Source organism: Aythya marila (genome assembly GCF_965140915.1).
Source record: "Aythya marila genome assembly, chromosome: 2".
NCBI lineage: Eukaryota > Metazoa > Chordata > Aves > Anseriformes > Anatidae > Aythya > Aythya marila.
In genome coordinates, this window is record NC_139043.1 from 156,899,265 (window position 1) to 156,913,589 (window position 14,325).

General features: G+C 41.4%; 1 protein-coding gene across 3 annotated transcripts in view; it reads left to right on the plus strand.

The window, feature by feature from the left end:
- Positions 1-11,642, plus strand: part of FAM83H (family with sequence similarity 83 member H) — a 29,950-nt gene extending 18,308 nt beyond the window's left edge. For 2 of the 3 annotated variants that reach the window (XM_082752720.1, XM_082752721.1), the window contains exons 2-5: positions 4,049-4,509; positions 5,998-6,162; positions 6,511-6,635; positions 8,537-11,642. In XM_082752720.1, the coding sequence (XP_082608846.1) occupies positions 4,063-4,509; positions 5,998-6,162; positions 6,511-6,635; positions 8,537-11,198 (3,399 nt within the window). In that variant the 5' untranslated portion in view covers positions 4,049-4,062 and the 3' untranslated portion in view covers positions 11,199-11,642. Of the gene's footprint in view, positions 1-3,379; positions 3,439-4,048; positions 4,510-5,997; positions 6,163-6,510; positions 6,636-8,536 lie in introns of those variants that run through there. The other variant, XM_082752722.1, reaches the window with a different exon arrangement.
- The last annotated feature ends 2,683 nt before the right edge of the window (positions 11,643-14,325 follow it).

The window sequence follows — 14,325 nt, forward strand, 5'->3', positions numbered from 1 at the left end:
CCTTAATGCACACGCAGCGAAATGATAGCCTCCGACACAGATGGGCGGAGGCAACGCCCTCGTAAGAGGCTGTTTTTAGCGTGCCAGCACAGCCGAGTGCAGATGTCTTTCCCTGTTACATGAGAAACACGAGTCCCCTTCTGAATGCCTCTAACAGACCACTGACCCCCCTGGGACTGGCTCTCCCACCTCACCTGTGATCACTGTATTCGGTCATACCAGGAGTTCCTCCAGCTCTGTTTGTTTTCTCCCTGTGGCCAATGGCTTAAAGAAAAGCATGAGGATGGTTTTTCTTTTTCATCAAAAGTATTTTTTCACTGGTGCGTTCTTGCTTGTTCCTGAATACATTTGACTACCACAAATCCTTGGGGAATGTGACTTCCCCTATTGTAAAAACGACCCTACTTACCCTTCCCTTTGTTTCCTGACCTACCTTTTCAGCCACAAATTGTTGGATAGTGGAAAAGTGTTCTGGCAAAGTATCGTATGTCTGTCGTGCCCATCTATGCTTCCTTGGGCACATAGTGTTGCCCGCTGTCAGAGGTACAAGGGACAAGCAAACTTTGGAGCTGACAAGTATGTCCACTTCAAGAAAAGTGGCAATTTTCCTCATCTTTTTGTATCCAACTTCCTGCACTAATTCTCTCCTGCCCAGGCCACAGCCACAGCTGCTCTGCTGAATTCCCCTTATCACAGGCACCATCACCATCTCCTGCTGCCATCACCATCTCCTCAGCCCCATCACTACGAGCTCACCTACTGCAGCAGTGGTGCTGAAGCCATGCTTACAAGCCCAACTGTACCTGCATAAGTCCATCCCAACCTGGTTGTTTGTTACCCTGCACAATGTGCCCTGTGCTTCCTGCTGCAGAAATGATGCACATATGTATCCAGGCAGTCTCTGCATTAAGTCAGTCCAGGTTCAGCAACACTTACCCACTTGAGCTTCACACAGAGACTCGGTGGTACACATATGCCTCACCAATAAGGCTTACTTTGCTGGTGGGAAATGACAACTTACACACCCACAGTTTATGAGAGACATAGGAGATAATACCAGTGGCTTGTGATTTGCATGGGGATGAGTCCAACTGTTTTTTTTTAATTCTGCTGTTTAGTCCTAAGTGGGTATTTTTTCATGCAGTTGGGAAAAGGCCTTTCTAAGACAGCTTTTCAGTGATTAGTTCTTGACTCAGAGATACTTGGTCTTTGTCAGCAATCAGAAACTGAACAACATGGTGAAATGTTTGTTGCTAAAGAATATGAATCACATGTTTAAGTAGACTCATATGGTCTGTGTGCATTTCAATACGGCTGGATGCTGTGTTGAAGTGAAAACAGAATTCTACATCCTTGAGTGCAGTGATGATGGCAACAACAAAAGAGTCAAAATAAGAGGGGAAACACTGTCACGTGTACATCTAGTATTTTTCTTGCCAAGCGTGGCAAGCACAGATGCATAGGCAAGAGTAGCAGTACTCCAGAGTAGTCAGTCAGAGTAGATCCATAGTGATATCTTTATAGTTAATGGTCTTCAAAGGGTTTTCTTCTTTTCCATTGAGATGTTAATTGTTTTTTGAACACTGGCAAAATTTTGGTATCTAAAACATCCTGTGGGAAGGAGTTCTGCAGAGTAAGAACAATTGAGCAAAAGCTTTCCTGGTGTTCAATTTGAACCCACTCCCTGCTAGTTTCAGTTGAAGCCCTTTTAGTTCTTGTAGTGGAGGAGGAAATAGACAGCTGTCCCTGCTCATATTTTGTAGCCCTCTTCTCTAGGCTAAAGAATCATAGTTCACATTTATAATAGCCTTTTTGAGATGGGAAGAATGAGATTATTATTAGCAACATGTTCAGGTTGCAAGTTCCTCTGAATCTGTATTCTTTATTAAACAATGCTTAGTATTAGCTGACACTTTTCATTTAAAGGTTTATCTTTGTCATCTTTGATTTATAACAGTATTCATATATTAATCGATAAAATATAAAATTGTTTGTTTTGTCACTTTGCATTTATCAGCATTATATTCCCTTTTGCCATTTTTATTGTCCATTCAGTATGATGAGGTTCTTCTGTTTCGTCTTTCTTTTAGTTTTTGCAGTTGGCTGTCACTGTTCTGGGCAAGCTAGCATTATTAGGAGTTTGTCATCTGCATGCCTATCCATGCCCTTTATGGATTGTTTCTGAATATGTTGAACAGCATGGACTCCAGCATAGCCCTTGGGACCCCTGTGGAGCTGTGGAACTCCATGGGGCATGGAGTCTAAGCATTAAATTCCACTGTAATGCTGTGACTAAGAATTTTGTACTACAAAAGTGGATTATGTCAGCTAAGAGAAGAAAAATGAGGATGCTGCTATTTGAAGTATTAATTATTTCATTGCTTCAGTGTTGTGGCCTGTTTCAGGAAGAATGTTAAACAAGGGAAAGTCTAAGAATGAATTTAACTCTGGGAACATTTCCTTAAAATGAAGAGCTAAAGGCACTTTTAAAATAGTTAAGAGCTAGTATATAACTGACATGAGCACACCAAAATGGAGGTATATAGTTGTCTGCTTTTTATTCTAAGAGAAAAAAAGACAAAATGAGAATTAGACTGGGAAGATAAAGCTGGGTATTTCAGATTACAAATAGCTAGTGTGGACTGTAAAGACGATTATCTGTTGGAGTAGTTTACACAGGTACCTTCTAGATCCAGTCTGTTATAGTAAGACCATATTCTTTCCTGTTTTATCATGCAGCTCTACCAAGAATTACAGTCTAAGGCAGGAGTAACTTGTGATATTCACTGATCTGTGTTCTGCAGGTACTTGGATGGGAAAGTCCTCCCAGGCTTTATCTCAAAACTATTGTAGGTTTTCTGTTAAAGTGATTAATGATAGTGATAGTATGATTTTCCTTCTTCCCACATCAATGGCAATCCTTTCTGTTTTGGGAAGTGTCATCTCTGTTGAATGGGAATGGCAATAGGAGCCACTTTCACCCTCTGTACTCACAGTTCCTATTAAAGCAACTTTGTCTAGGTGTAGGACTGTCTTGTTTTTTTTGTTTTTTTGTTTTTTTTTTTGACTTTGAGGAAGCTTCTGTTCGTGTGTCAGTGATGGTGCAGAAAAAGCGTGTCTGAATATTGGCATTAATTGAGCGTCAAAAGCCAAAGAGCTTTGGAGCTTTTTGCAGATCAGTTGGTTGTTATTATGAGAGTTATATTTGTGCCATGACAAACTTTTCTTCCAAAAACTGGTTAAAATCACTGGTTTGTCTTGAGTCTCAAGTAATGGGTTCCCTACAGGCAAGTATTTGTCAAATGTTGGATATAAGCCCCTTCACCTCAGATTTTCCCAACATAAACATCAGGAGATTGAAGAAGCAATCATATCACTTGTTTTCATTTCTTCATGGATATCTTGAGGACTTGTCTGACTTCTGACCATGCTACAACAGTAAGAAATCCTTATACCTGCCTGCATTCCCCTTAAAATCTTGCTTCTATTCATATACTGAGGTGATTGTAACACACAATTACCAAGGGTCCAATGGGTGCATTTGTAGGCATGCATGTGCATTTGCATTTACTACCATATTGCACACAATAACATTTTTAATAGCATTTGGAAATGAGTTTCAGTGGAGTTCAGATAATAATCAATAACATTGCTCTTCAGAGAAAAAAAAAGGTATGTTTAAAACAAACAAAAAAAAAATTAAGCTTAGCTATCAGCAGCCTGAAAGAGAAAGCTGGGCATTCTGTTATATTCATCATCTTTGTTCATTGCTGTGATGTCCTAATTGATTTGTTCCTTACTTTGCCCATGTTACGTTTAACCATGTTAAAGTAATTCTTTAAGTGATTACCACCTTTACCTAATTTAAAGCGTTCATTGATTATAAATGAACTATCATCTCCAACATTACTCTGCACTTTGATTCTCTTCTCTTTTGATTTTGCCATCATGACCCCTCAATCTTCACCATTTATGAGGACGGGTGTGTCACTGGACTGAAACTCCTGGCCTGACTGCTGTTCTCATTGTTGGCTTTTTTTCCTTACAGCTCTCCCTCCCCTCATGGCTCGTCGATCTCAAAGCTCCTCACAGGGGGACAATCCCCTTGACCCTAACTATCTTCCCCCACATTACAAGGAGTATTACCGCTTAGCTCTGGATGTCCTTACTGAAGAGGGCAAAGAAAGTTACGAACGCTTCCTGGCAGAAGAAGCAGCCCCTGATTTTCTTTGCAACTCAGAGGTGGATCACATCATACAGAATCTCCAGAAACCCCAGTATGCCAATCAGGAAGGTAGCACAGACACCACAGGTGACAATGACATGGATGGATCATCTGGGACATACTGGCCTATGAACTCGGACCTTGCTGTTCCTGAACTTGACCTAGGCTGGCCAATGGTCTTTGGGTTCAGGGGAACAGAAGTGACAACCCTTGTGCAACCACCACCCCCAGACAATCCCAGCATTAAGGAGGAAGCTCGCAGAATGATTCGAGCAGCTCAACAGGTGAGACATGAAACAGTCCAACTAGAGCTATGTGCAAAAGGATGCATCAGATACACTGCTAATTTCCTTAACTTTGCTCGGAGGACCTGACAGAGGGGAATGATGATTCTAAAACTACCATTTACTGCATCAAAGCTAGTCTTTGAGTCTTTGCTCTCTGGATTCATGGAAAAGTGTGTAAGGACATACATAAAGCATAATAAGAGTTCACAGAATCACAGTAGCTGAGGCTGGAAAGTGACCTCTGGATATCATCTAGTCCATCTCCTCTGCTCAAAGAAGGGTGAATTAGAGAAAGTTACTTAGGATGTGTCCTTGAGTATCTCCAAGGGTAGAGACTCCACTATCTGTCTGGGTAACCTGTTGCAGTCTTCAATCACACTTACAGTGAAAGAGTTTTTTCTTATCTATAACTGGAATTTCCTATACTTCAGTGGTGTCCAATGTGTCTTGTATCTGGATATGTCACTGGGTATCACTGAGAAGAGTTTGACTCTGTCTTCCTTACTCCTTCCCATCAGGTATTTATATCCATTGATAAGAGTTGGGAAGTACAGGGAGATCCTACAGAGCTTTGAATCTTAGAGTCACAGAGTCATTTATTCATTTATGGGAAAAGACCCATAAGATCATCAAGTCCAACGATCCACCTAATACTAAGTCCACTGCGAAACCATATCTGCATGTCTCTTAAATACCTCCAGGGATGGGGACTCCACCACCTGCCTGGGCAGCCTGTTCCAATGCCCAACCACTCTTTCCATGAGGAAATACTTCCTGTATCCAGTCTAAACCTCCCGTGGCACAGCTTGAGGCCATTGCCTCGCTTCATATCACTTGTCATCTCAGAAAAAGAAACCAACACCCTCCTTGCTGCAACTTCCTTTCAAGTGTAGTAGTATAGAGCGATGAAGTCTCCCTTCAGCATCCTTTTCTCAAGACTAAATAGCACCAGCTCCCTCAGCCACTCCTCATATGTCTTGTTTTCTAAAGCTTATAGAAAAGCAGCTATTAAAAACTGCTAGAAAAGCTACTAGTAGCTTTCTAAAGCTATTTGGTTTTTGAAGCTACTTCCCATCTAACAGCATTTAGAGGTAGCTATAAAGTGACTGAATAAACATTGGTGAGGTAGTTATTTAAAAATGACTTATGTGTTTGAGGGAATGAGGAGGTAGTGGCCAAGCAGCTCAATAGATCCTTCCAATGTGGTTCTGGTGCCAGAAAATGCCTGCTGTGATCATGGGATTAACAAGTAAGGGAATGATCAGTTGCAGTGAGGTTTTACCGTCACCTCGCACCTTTATATACACAATATGTATATCAGATAACAATTCTGTTTCCAATTCTGGAGCCCACAGTGTCTAAATAGGAAGTTGAAGTGGAGCCATTGCAGCAGTGCAGCTTTGGAATGTGAGGGCTGTGGGACATGAATAGGCAGGCCATAGACAGGCACAGATCTCTGAAGACTTTCTTGCATTCTTTTCCTAGGTGGTAGCCATAGTGATGGACATTTTCACTGATGTGGATCTGCTGTTTGAGGTGTTGGATGCTGCTGCCCGCAGAGTGCCCGTGTACATCTTGCTTGATGAAATGAATTCTCAGCTTTTCCTTGATACAGCTGCTAAATGCAGAGTCAATCTTAACTACATAGAGGTGAGAAAACCAAAGACCCCTCCCACCCGCCAATTCCCATCCTGAGGAGGGTATGTCCTGGGACACTGTGCTGTCAATACAGTAAAGACCTGAGAAGGGGGAAAGCTGGGCCAGAGGCTAGAGAAATATAAGAGGAGCCAGGAGAGATGGCACAACAATACAGGACTGAAGGCTGGGGACACAGTGATAACGAGGGTTGTTTATCCACTGTGTATGCAGACAGAATTGATAGTGCTGAAGTACAACCATGGTGGTAGGAGGGACATTGTAAGAGCAAGGGGAAGAAAGAGGGACAGGGGGAGTGAAGTAACAGCCTGCAACTGAGTCAGTGCCTTGTCTGGTTTCCAGTTCCTAAGGGTGAGGACAGTTTCTGGCCCAACCTACTACTGCCGCACAGGGATGTCTTTCAAAGGTCATGTGAAAGAGAAATTCCTCTTGGTGGACTGCATGGTGGTGCTGAGCGGCAACTACAGGTGAGAATCCCTGCAATGTTATATCTCAATCTCAGTGAGTAATAGGCTGTTTGGTGAGTAAAGCAGTGTTTTAGACTTCCAAATGAGGAATTTTTAAACCTGCCTCAAAAAAAAAGTGTCAACAAAAAAAGCCATCCGAACCAACAAACCAATCCTAACCCAATAACTCATTCCAAAGCAGAAAAGTTAAAGAGACTAAGGAGTATGCCTTTGCATTTCAAGAGCAAGTTACTTTAACGGAATTACCCATGTCTTCTTTATTAATGACTTGACTATAATCATGTTATATCCAAGTATATCAATCAAGAGTTGTATGTTACTGTATCCCATTTCCTGTTCTTAGAGGGAAACCTATGTTACATCTTTGCTCATAACCAAAATTTACTTTAGTCTGTTAATATTACCCTACCACAACCTCAAAAACCTCCTCAAATAGCGTCATATAGCAAGGCAGTTGTAAACCTTTATTATGCTGAAATTAGAAACCATTTGTAATTCAGTCTCAGAGTAAATTAGAACAGAACAGAACAGAATAGAATAGAAGAGTTGAGTTGAGTTGAGTTGGAAGAGACCTTCAAAGAAGGTCATCTGGTCCAACTGCCTGACCACTTCAGGGCTAACCAAAAATTAAACCATATTGTTGAGGCCACCATTGAGGACCTTGACAGGCTTGAGAGTTGGGCTTGTGTGAACCTCTTGGAATTCTACAAGGCCAAGTGCAAGGTCCTGCAACTGGGTCAGGGCAATCCCAAACACAAATACAGGCTGGGCCGTGGCTGGAATGAGAGCAGTCGTGAGGAGAAGGAACTGGGGTTATTGGCTGATGAACTAAAGGCGGGGCTCATAAAAAGTTGGAGAAAGACTTTTTGCCAGGGCCTGTAATGACATTACAAGGGGCAATGGTTTTAAAATGAGTGATGATAGACTTCAATTGGATTTAAGGAAGAAATTTTTCATGATAAGGATATTGAGACACTGGGAGAGGTTGCCTAGAGAAGCTGTGGGTGCCTCATCCCTGGAAGTGCTCAAGGCCAGGTTCGATGGAGCTTTGAGCAACCTGATCACTACTTAATTCACTACTTCCTATAGGCAGGCAGATGTTCAGTCACTTCAGTGAAAGTGGGGCTCATCACAAATGCCATCACTCAAAATGTCTCCCCTTATCTCCTTCTTTCTCCCAGCTTTTATTGTTGAGCATGACACCATACGATATGGTATCTTTGGTTAGTCCGGGTCAGCTGTCCTGTCTGTGTCCTCTCCCAGCTTCCTGTGCACCCCCAGCCTCCTCACTGGCAGGGCAGCATAAATAGAAAAATCCTTGACTAAGTGAAAGCAGTATTTTGCATCAACTAAAAACATCAATGTGTTATCACCACTATTTTCATCGAAAACCCAAAACACAGCATCATTGAAGCCTCTATGAGGAAAATAAGCTTTATCCCAGCCAAAACCATGACAACAATCTTCCCTCTGACTGGGGTAAGAGTGACTGGATATAGTTCCATAGTTCATCCCGTTGCCCTTTTTAAAGATGGGCACAACATTTTAGATGTTAAAAAAAATAAAAGTATTTGCAAGAACATCTACTTCACATCACTGATATGGATTATCATCAGATATCTTGCTGTTGTTAGTGATAATTGTTTTTTGTTTGTTTTGTTTTGGTTTTGTTTTTTTTAGAACAGAAGTCACTTATTGCCTGATAAAATACTCTTCCAAGCTGTGATGCCCAATAAATTTATAACTACAGAGGTTGGGAACAATAGTGTGTAATGAATGGCTGCCTGAGCAGTACATAGTATCGGGAGATTTTTTTTCAGACAAGTTTATTATTTAATGTGAACTAGTACAGCTGAGTTACTTGATGCTAACACTATTTTTACTTCTGTTTCTCTTTGTAGTTTTATGTGGTCTTTTGAGAAGATTCACAGAAGCATTGCACACATCTTCCAGGGAGAGCTAGTGGCCAGCTTTGATGAAGAATTCCGAATTTTGTTTGCACAGTCAGAACCTCTTGTTCCTCCAGCCAATGTCTTGGCAAAGGCAGAGAACCCATTTGCCATGACTCCCTTTGGCAATAACATGCCCTTCTTTCCCAAAAAAGCACCCCTGATGTTCCAGAGGGATGACAATCTTTTTCCCTCCTTTATAGACAGAGTTGATCCAGACAGGTACTTCCTGTCAAATTTCAGGCGGGATGACATGTTGCGCCATACTGTGGAGGGGTCAGCCATGCGAATGTATAAAAAGGTAGAAATGGAGAATGCCCAAATGGATCCTGTCAGGGGTTTTCTCCGTTCCAAGCAGTTAGAGTTAGATGCTTTTAAGAGACACAGTTTTGCAGAAGGAACATACGAAAATTTTGCTTCTTCTAAACAGTATGCCAGGCAGATGTTCATGAACAATATGGATGAATTTAAAATTCAGTCTAGCCATTTTCAGAAGGATCAGTTCTACCAGTATCAGTTTGACCATCCCCATCTTTCTGGCAGACCTCAGGGACTCTTTGAGAGAATCCGAGGTGGTAGGCCAGGATTCAATGAACTGGAAGAGGGAGGACCTCTTTCCTATGGAGAGGGACCCAGATACCCTGAACTTGAATCCAGTTTTCCACAGGAGGGTTTCCCCTTAAGGCTGGATTATGTACCTTCAAATTCTTCCAGGGAAGTGAGACATGGCTCTGATCAGCTGAACCCTGCAGGCAATGGTCCAATGGGAATGATGTTAAGAAGGCAGAATATAGGACAGAAATTTATTTGCCAAACTTCTCCTACACAGAAACAAAGCCTGGAACAGCGCCTGTTCCTACAAGACAAAGATGAAGACCAAGATCAGGACAAGAACACCCAGGAAAATAGAACAGGTTTACGTAACTGGAGGATTTCGTCATACCTTAGTGCATATCAGTCAGAACCAGAAGAAGGTCTCCCAATGCCTATGGAATCAGAAGCATATAATGATGTTCTGGGGGATAACCTCACAAAGCACTCCACTGACCTTATCTCAGCATTCAAATCCCCTATGTCTTTTAATAGCAAGTCACTGGGAGTTGACAGTGCCAAAGAATTTGCAGATCCTGACAGAGTAGGTGAAGAAACCCCTATAATGAAACAAGATGCCTTTAGGTCCAGAATAAATCCTTTGATCCAGAGGAGCTCAAGACTCAGGTCCTCTCTGATTTTTAGTGCTGCCAAGTTAGATCAGCCTAACACAACAATAGAAAAGGTTCAGATGATCCAAAAAGAACAAATGTCTAGTGAACTGACAAAAGATAATGAAACTATAAAGACAGCCACCTCATCTAAAGTGGCAGAACTTTTAGAGAAGTACAAAGCTGTGGGCAAAGACACAGAGCGAGCTACAGTCACTCACACCAAAGCTGTTTCCAGTTTTCTCCAGGAAGAATCACAGAACACAGAGAAGAAATGTACCAAATCTGTGCAATATAAGATTCTGGAGAGTAGGGTACTAGACTCCAAAGACTCCTGCAGTACTTACAAAGTGCATGGAGAGGCTGACAGATCATTTGGAATGGCTTCATCAACCCCCCAACTCGTTGACACATTGAATAAAGATCCCCTAGCACATATTAGCAGTAAGGTGGACAAATTATCATCTCGGTTTTACCCAATAGAGAATAAACCCACGCTTCCAGAGAAGGAGAGTCTTATATTTGTAGGAGACACTCAGAAATTGACTCTTCCAGAAAAGAAGGAAAGAGTGACATTCAAAGAAGACACTCAAAAATTAGTCAGTACAGAACTGAAGAAACCACAGATTAGGACAAGTACTGCATCAGCTCTTGAAAACTTATCTAAAAGTCAAGGATCTGACAGCTCTCTCAATAAATCTGAGGAAGACTGTTCAAAACAGGAACAAAATCCAATTGAGTTTTTAAGAAAAGGATCACTACGGTTGAAGCAGCTTTTGAACCCAAAAGGTGATAAGAAATTGGAGGAAGAACCCACTTCTGAGAGTGGAAAATCTGACAAACAGCCTGTGGGGCTCAAAAGATCTTCCATAGGGGACTGTCAGGAAATGATGGAGGAAGAAAAAAACCATAAATTTGCAACACCACTTCCTCCCAAAAGCAGCCAACCAACACAGGGGAGATTTCCTTCATCCACAGCTAATATCCTGTACAGCAGCAATCTCCGTGATGATACAAAGGTAATTTTGGAACAAATCTCTGCAAACAGTCAGAAGAACAGAGCTGAACTCGCCAAGCAACTACCATCCACTAGTAATCCTGATCTTTCTAAGTCAACTACGAGCTTGGAAAGGAAAGGTGAGAAGGAGAAAAGCTGTAACATCCATAGGTCAGAGAGTTTTGGAAGCCAAAAACGAAATCTTCAGCGGCAACCATCAGAAGATAGAGATACCCTTCTGAAAAAAATGGAGAACATGCGGAAGGAGAAGAGAGTCTACAGCAGATTTGAGGTTTTCTGCAAAAAGGATGAACATACAAGTCAGAGCGAAGAGGAGTATGACACAGATGCCAAAGATAAGAAGATGGGAAAATTCATGCCCAAAATCCTGGGGACCTTCAAGACCAAAAAATGATCATAGAAATACTATTTAACACCATATAATCACTGACTGTCAAAACCAAATGAGGAGGTAACACATTTATGATGGCTATAATACCATAGGCAATGCTCTTTGGGGGTAGTGAGTGGAAATACGTTCCTATGACTCCTATGGCACAATTTGCCCAGTAAAGTCATGTGGTAACAGTCAACTTTATTGCAGTATGTTTAAAATAAAGTTATTAAATTGCCAACATGCTTAAACCATGGAAATAAAGTAGAGTCTCTTTATATCAGGCTCAGGGAATGTTTTCAGTAGATGAAAAAAGAATTCCTCCTTCAGTAAAGAAAAATTCAAAAAATAGGAAAATCAATACTTGAATTCAATCAAAGAAAGAAAAATATACATATACATGCATTTAAAAAAACAGGTGTTGTTCAGGTTCTTTGAATCTAATGCCTAATCTAATACAGGAGGCACCTTTTTGAAGATTTACAGGACAAAAAAAAAAAAATCATAAGCAACTTTTTTCCTTAATGATCTTGTCTGGCAGAACATGCCCAGTTTTTATATTTACCATTTTACAAGCCTATTGGTTGTGCTGTTATTGGTTTGTATCCTTATGTATAATGGAACCATTGCATCAGAAGTTGAGCTGAGAGAAGAAGCTGGAAGGCCATAAAAGAAGAAACTGACAATTTATTAATGGAGAGAGAGATGGTTTTAGAACTACTTTTCAGCTGAGTTGGGTGTTATAGCCTGTAAAACGCTGCTTTAGTCAAGCAGTAACTTACTTGACTATGTAACTCCAATTCCTTAAAGGAGGGGGAGGGTCATTTGTTAGCACACCTTCCCAGTTTGGCAATCCTGATCGAATGTTCGAACTCAGAAGTGTGTTATCGCCCAACTTTCTTGTATGGCTTTGGTAGCAAGCTTAAGCACGTGGTATTAGACAAAGTCCAGATTAATCTGTAGGTTCATGCTGATGTGTTAAACTGTCTCACAAGATCGAAGGTAGAGTCAGAGGCCAAGAAACCATTGAACATAAAGTTCTGTTTTTTTTTTTTCCTTAACTTGGACTGCCTCTGCTTGGCATTACTCAGGATTGCCAAACTGCTTGTTTGTTTGTTTGTTTTTCGATCTAAAGAGATGAATGAGAAGGATCTGCCAGATGGTAGAAAGGACCTGCAGAGGGACCTGGACAGGTTGGATCGATGGGCAGAGGCCAATGGGATTAGATTCAACATGTGCAACATGGCCAGTGCCAATTCCTGCACTTTGGTCACAACAACCCCATGCAATGCTACAGGCATGGGGCAGCGCGGCTGGAAAGCTGTGCAGAGGAAAAGGACCTGGAGGTGTTGGTTGACGCTCACCTGAACACGAGCCTGCAGTGTGCCCAGGTGGCCAAGGAGGCCAACGGCATCCTGGCTTGTATCAGGAACAGTGCAGCCAGCAGGACCAGGGAGGTGATCGGTCCCCTGTGCTCAGCTCTGATGAGGCCACACCTCGAGTGCTGCGTTCAGTTTTGGGTGCCTCACTTCAGGAAAGACATCAAGGCCCTGAAACATGTCCAGAGAAGGACTACGAAGCTGGTGAAGGGCCTGGAACACAAGTCCTGTGAGGAGCAGCTCAGGAAACAAAGGTTGTTTACCCCGGAGGGTCAGGGGAGACCTTATTGCTCTCTACAACTACCTGAAAGGAAGGTGTGGGGAGCTGGGGGTCAGCCTCTTCTTGCAGATAACCAGCGATAGGCCTAGAGGGAATGGCCTCAAATTGTGCCAGGGGAGGTTTAGGTTGGAAATTAGGAGAAATTTCTTCTCAGAAAGAGCAGTCAGGTATTGGGACGGGTTGCCCAGGGAGGTGGTGGGGTCACCGTCGCTGGGGGTGTTTAGGGAAAGGTTGGACGTGGTGCTTGGGGACATGGCCTAGTGGGTGATATCAGTGGTGGGAATATGGTTGAACCAGATGATCTTGGAGGTCTTTTCCAACCTTAACGATTCTATGATTCTATGGAACTAGACTTCTGAATTTCTTCTTTCCATAAGCTTTGGTTTCATGACTATCCACTTGTGGTGTTGGCTGCAAGCTCAGCAAACCTCTTCAGGTATGTAGCTGACAGATGGAAGCAGAAGGCTGCAACAGTTCCTGAAGGTAAATCAGTAGGGTATTTAAAACTTAGAGATTTTTTTTTAGGATGCCAGCTCCCATGGTAGCAGGCTTTATATAATTTGCATATCTTTAACAATTAATGATAGTTTTATGGTTTGTTGAAAATCTTGGGAAATGAAGATGCTGATCTGAAAGAAAATAAGCCAATTTCCATACTATTATAGATGGTATGGATAAATTTGCAAGAAACAAAAGAATTTATCATTTTAACATGAGAAATTAAACCTAAAAATAAACTTCCCTGTAAAAAAATAAGGAGGGAAGAACCAACCAAATCTGGAAAAAAAGCTGAAGTGGATCTTATTCCACATTCCATATATGTATACTATTTCAGATACAAACTATAATCAGTTACACAGGCACAAATTCATAAATTGATACTGTTTGTATGCTTATTTCATTTTCGTATTGAATCAGATCCAGTCACACATAGGTTCTTACTGAAGTTATCAAGACAACTGTTCTCTCTCCAGTGATTCAGATATTAATCCTACTCTACCCTCTTCATAGTTATATATCCTATATGTAATATATGCAAGCCCTATTTTGTGTAATTCATATAATCTCTCGCTTCACCAGCCTTTCACAAACCTACCTGCTCTAGTATCATTCTGTAATAGATATGTTGGAAATGTAGTTATTTCTGTAATGACAAATTACATGAACATTTTAGAATTTTTCTTCATTTGTTTAGACTTTTAGAATTTTATCTTGCTCAGCATAGTGTTTTCAGTGTAACAGTATGTTCCTGACTAGAACTAGAATGACTCATCTCTTTTAGTGGTAAATTGATTACCAGCTGTTGTGGTGTATATACAAATGTTGCAGAATAACTAATTCACTTGGTAATAACAAAAGCTATTTTAAGGATAAAAAGTTAGTGTTACAGCCCATCACTTGTCAGTCTAAGACTTGGTTCACAGAGGGTCTTACATGTTTCATTGTACCATCAAACTGATAGGTGCTAGGCTTTCATTGGAACTCACAA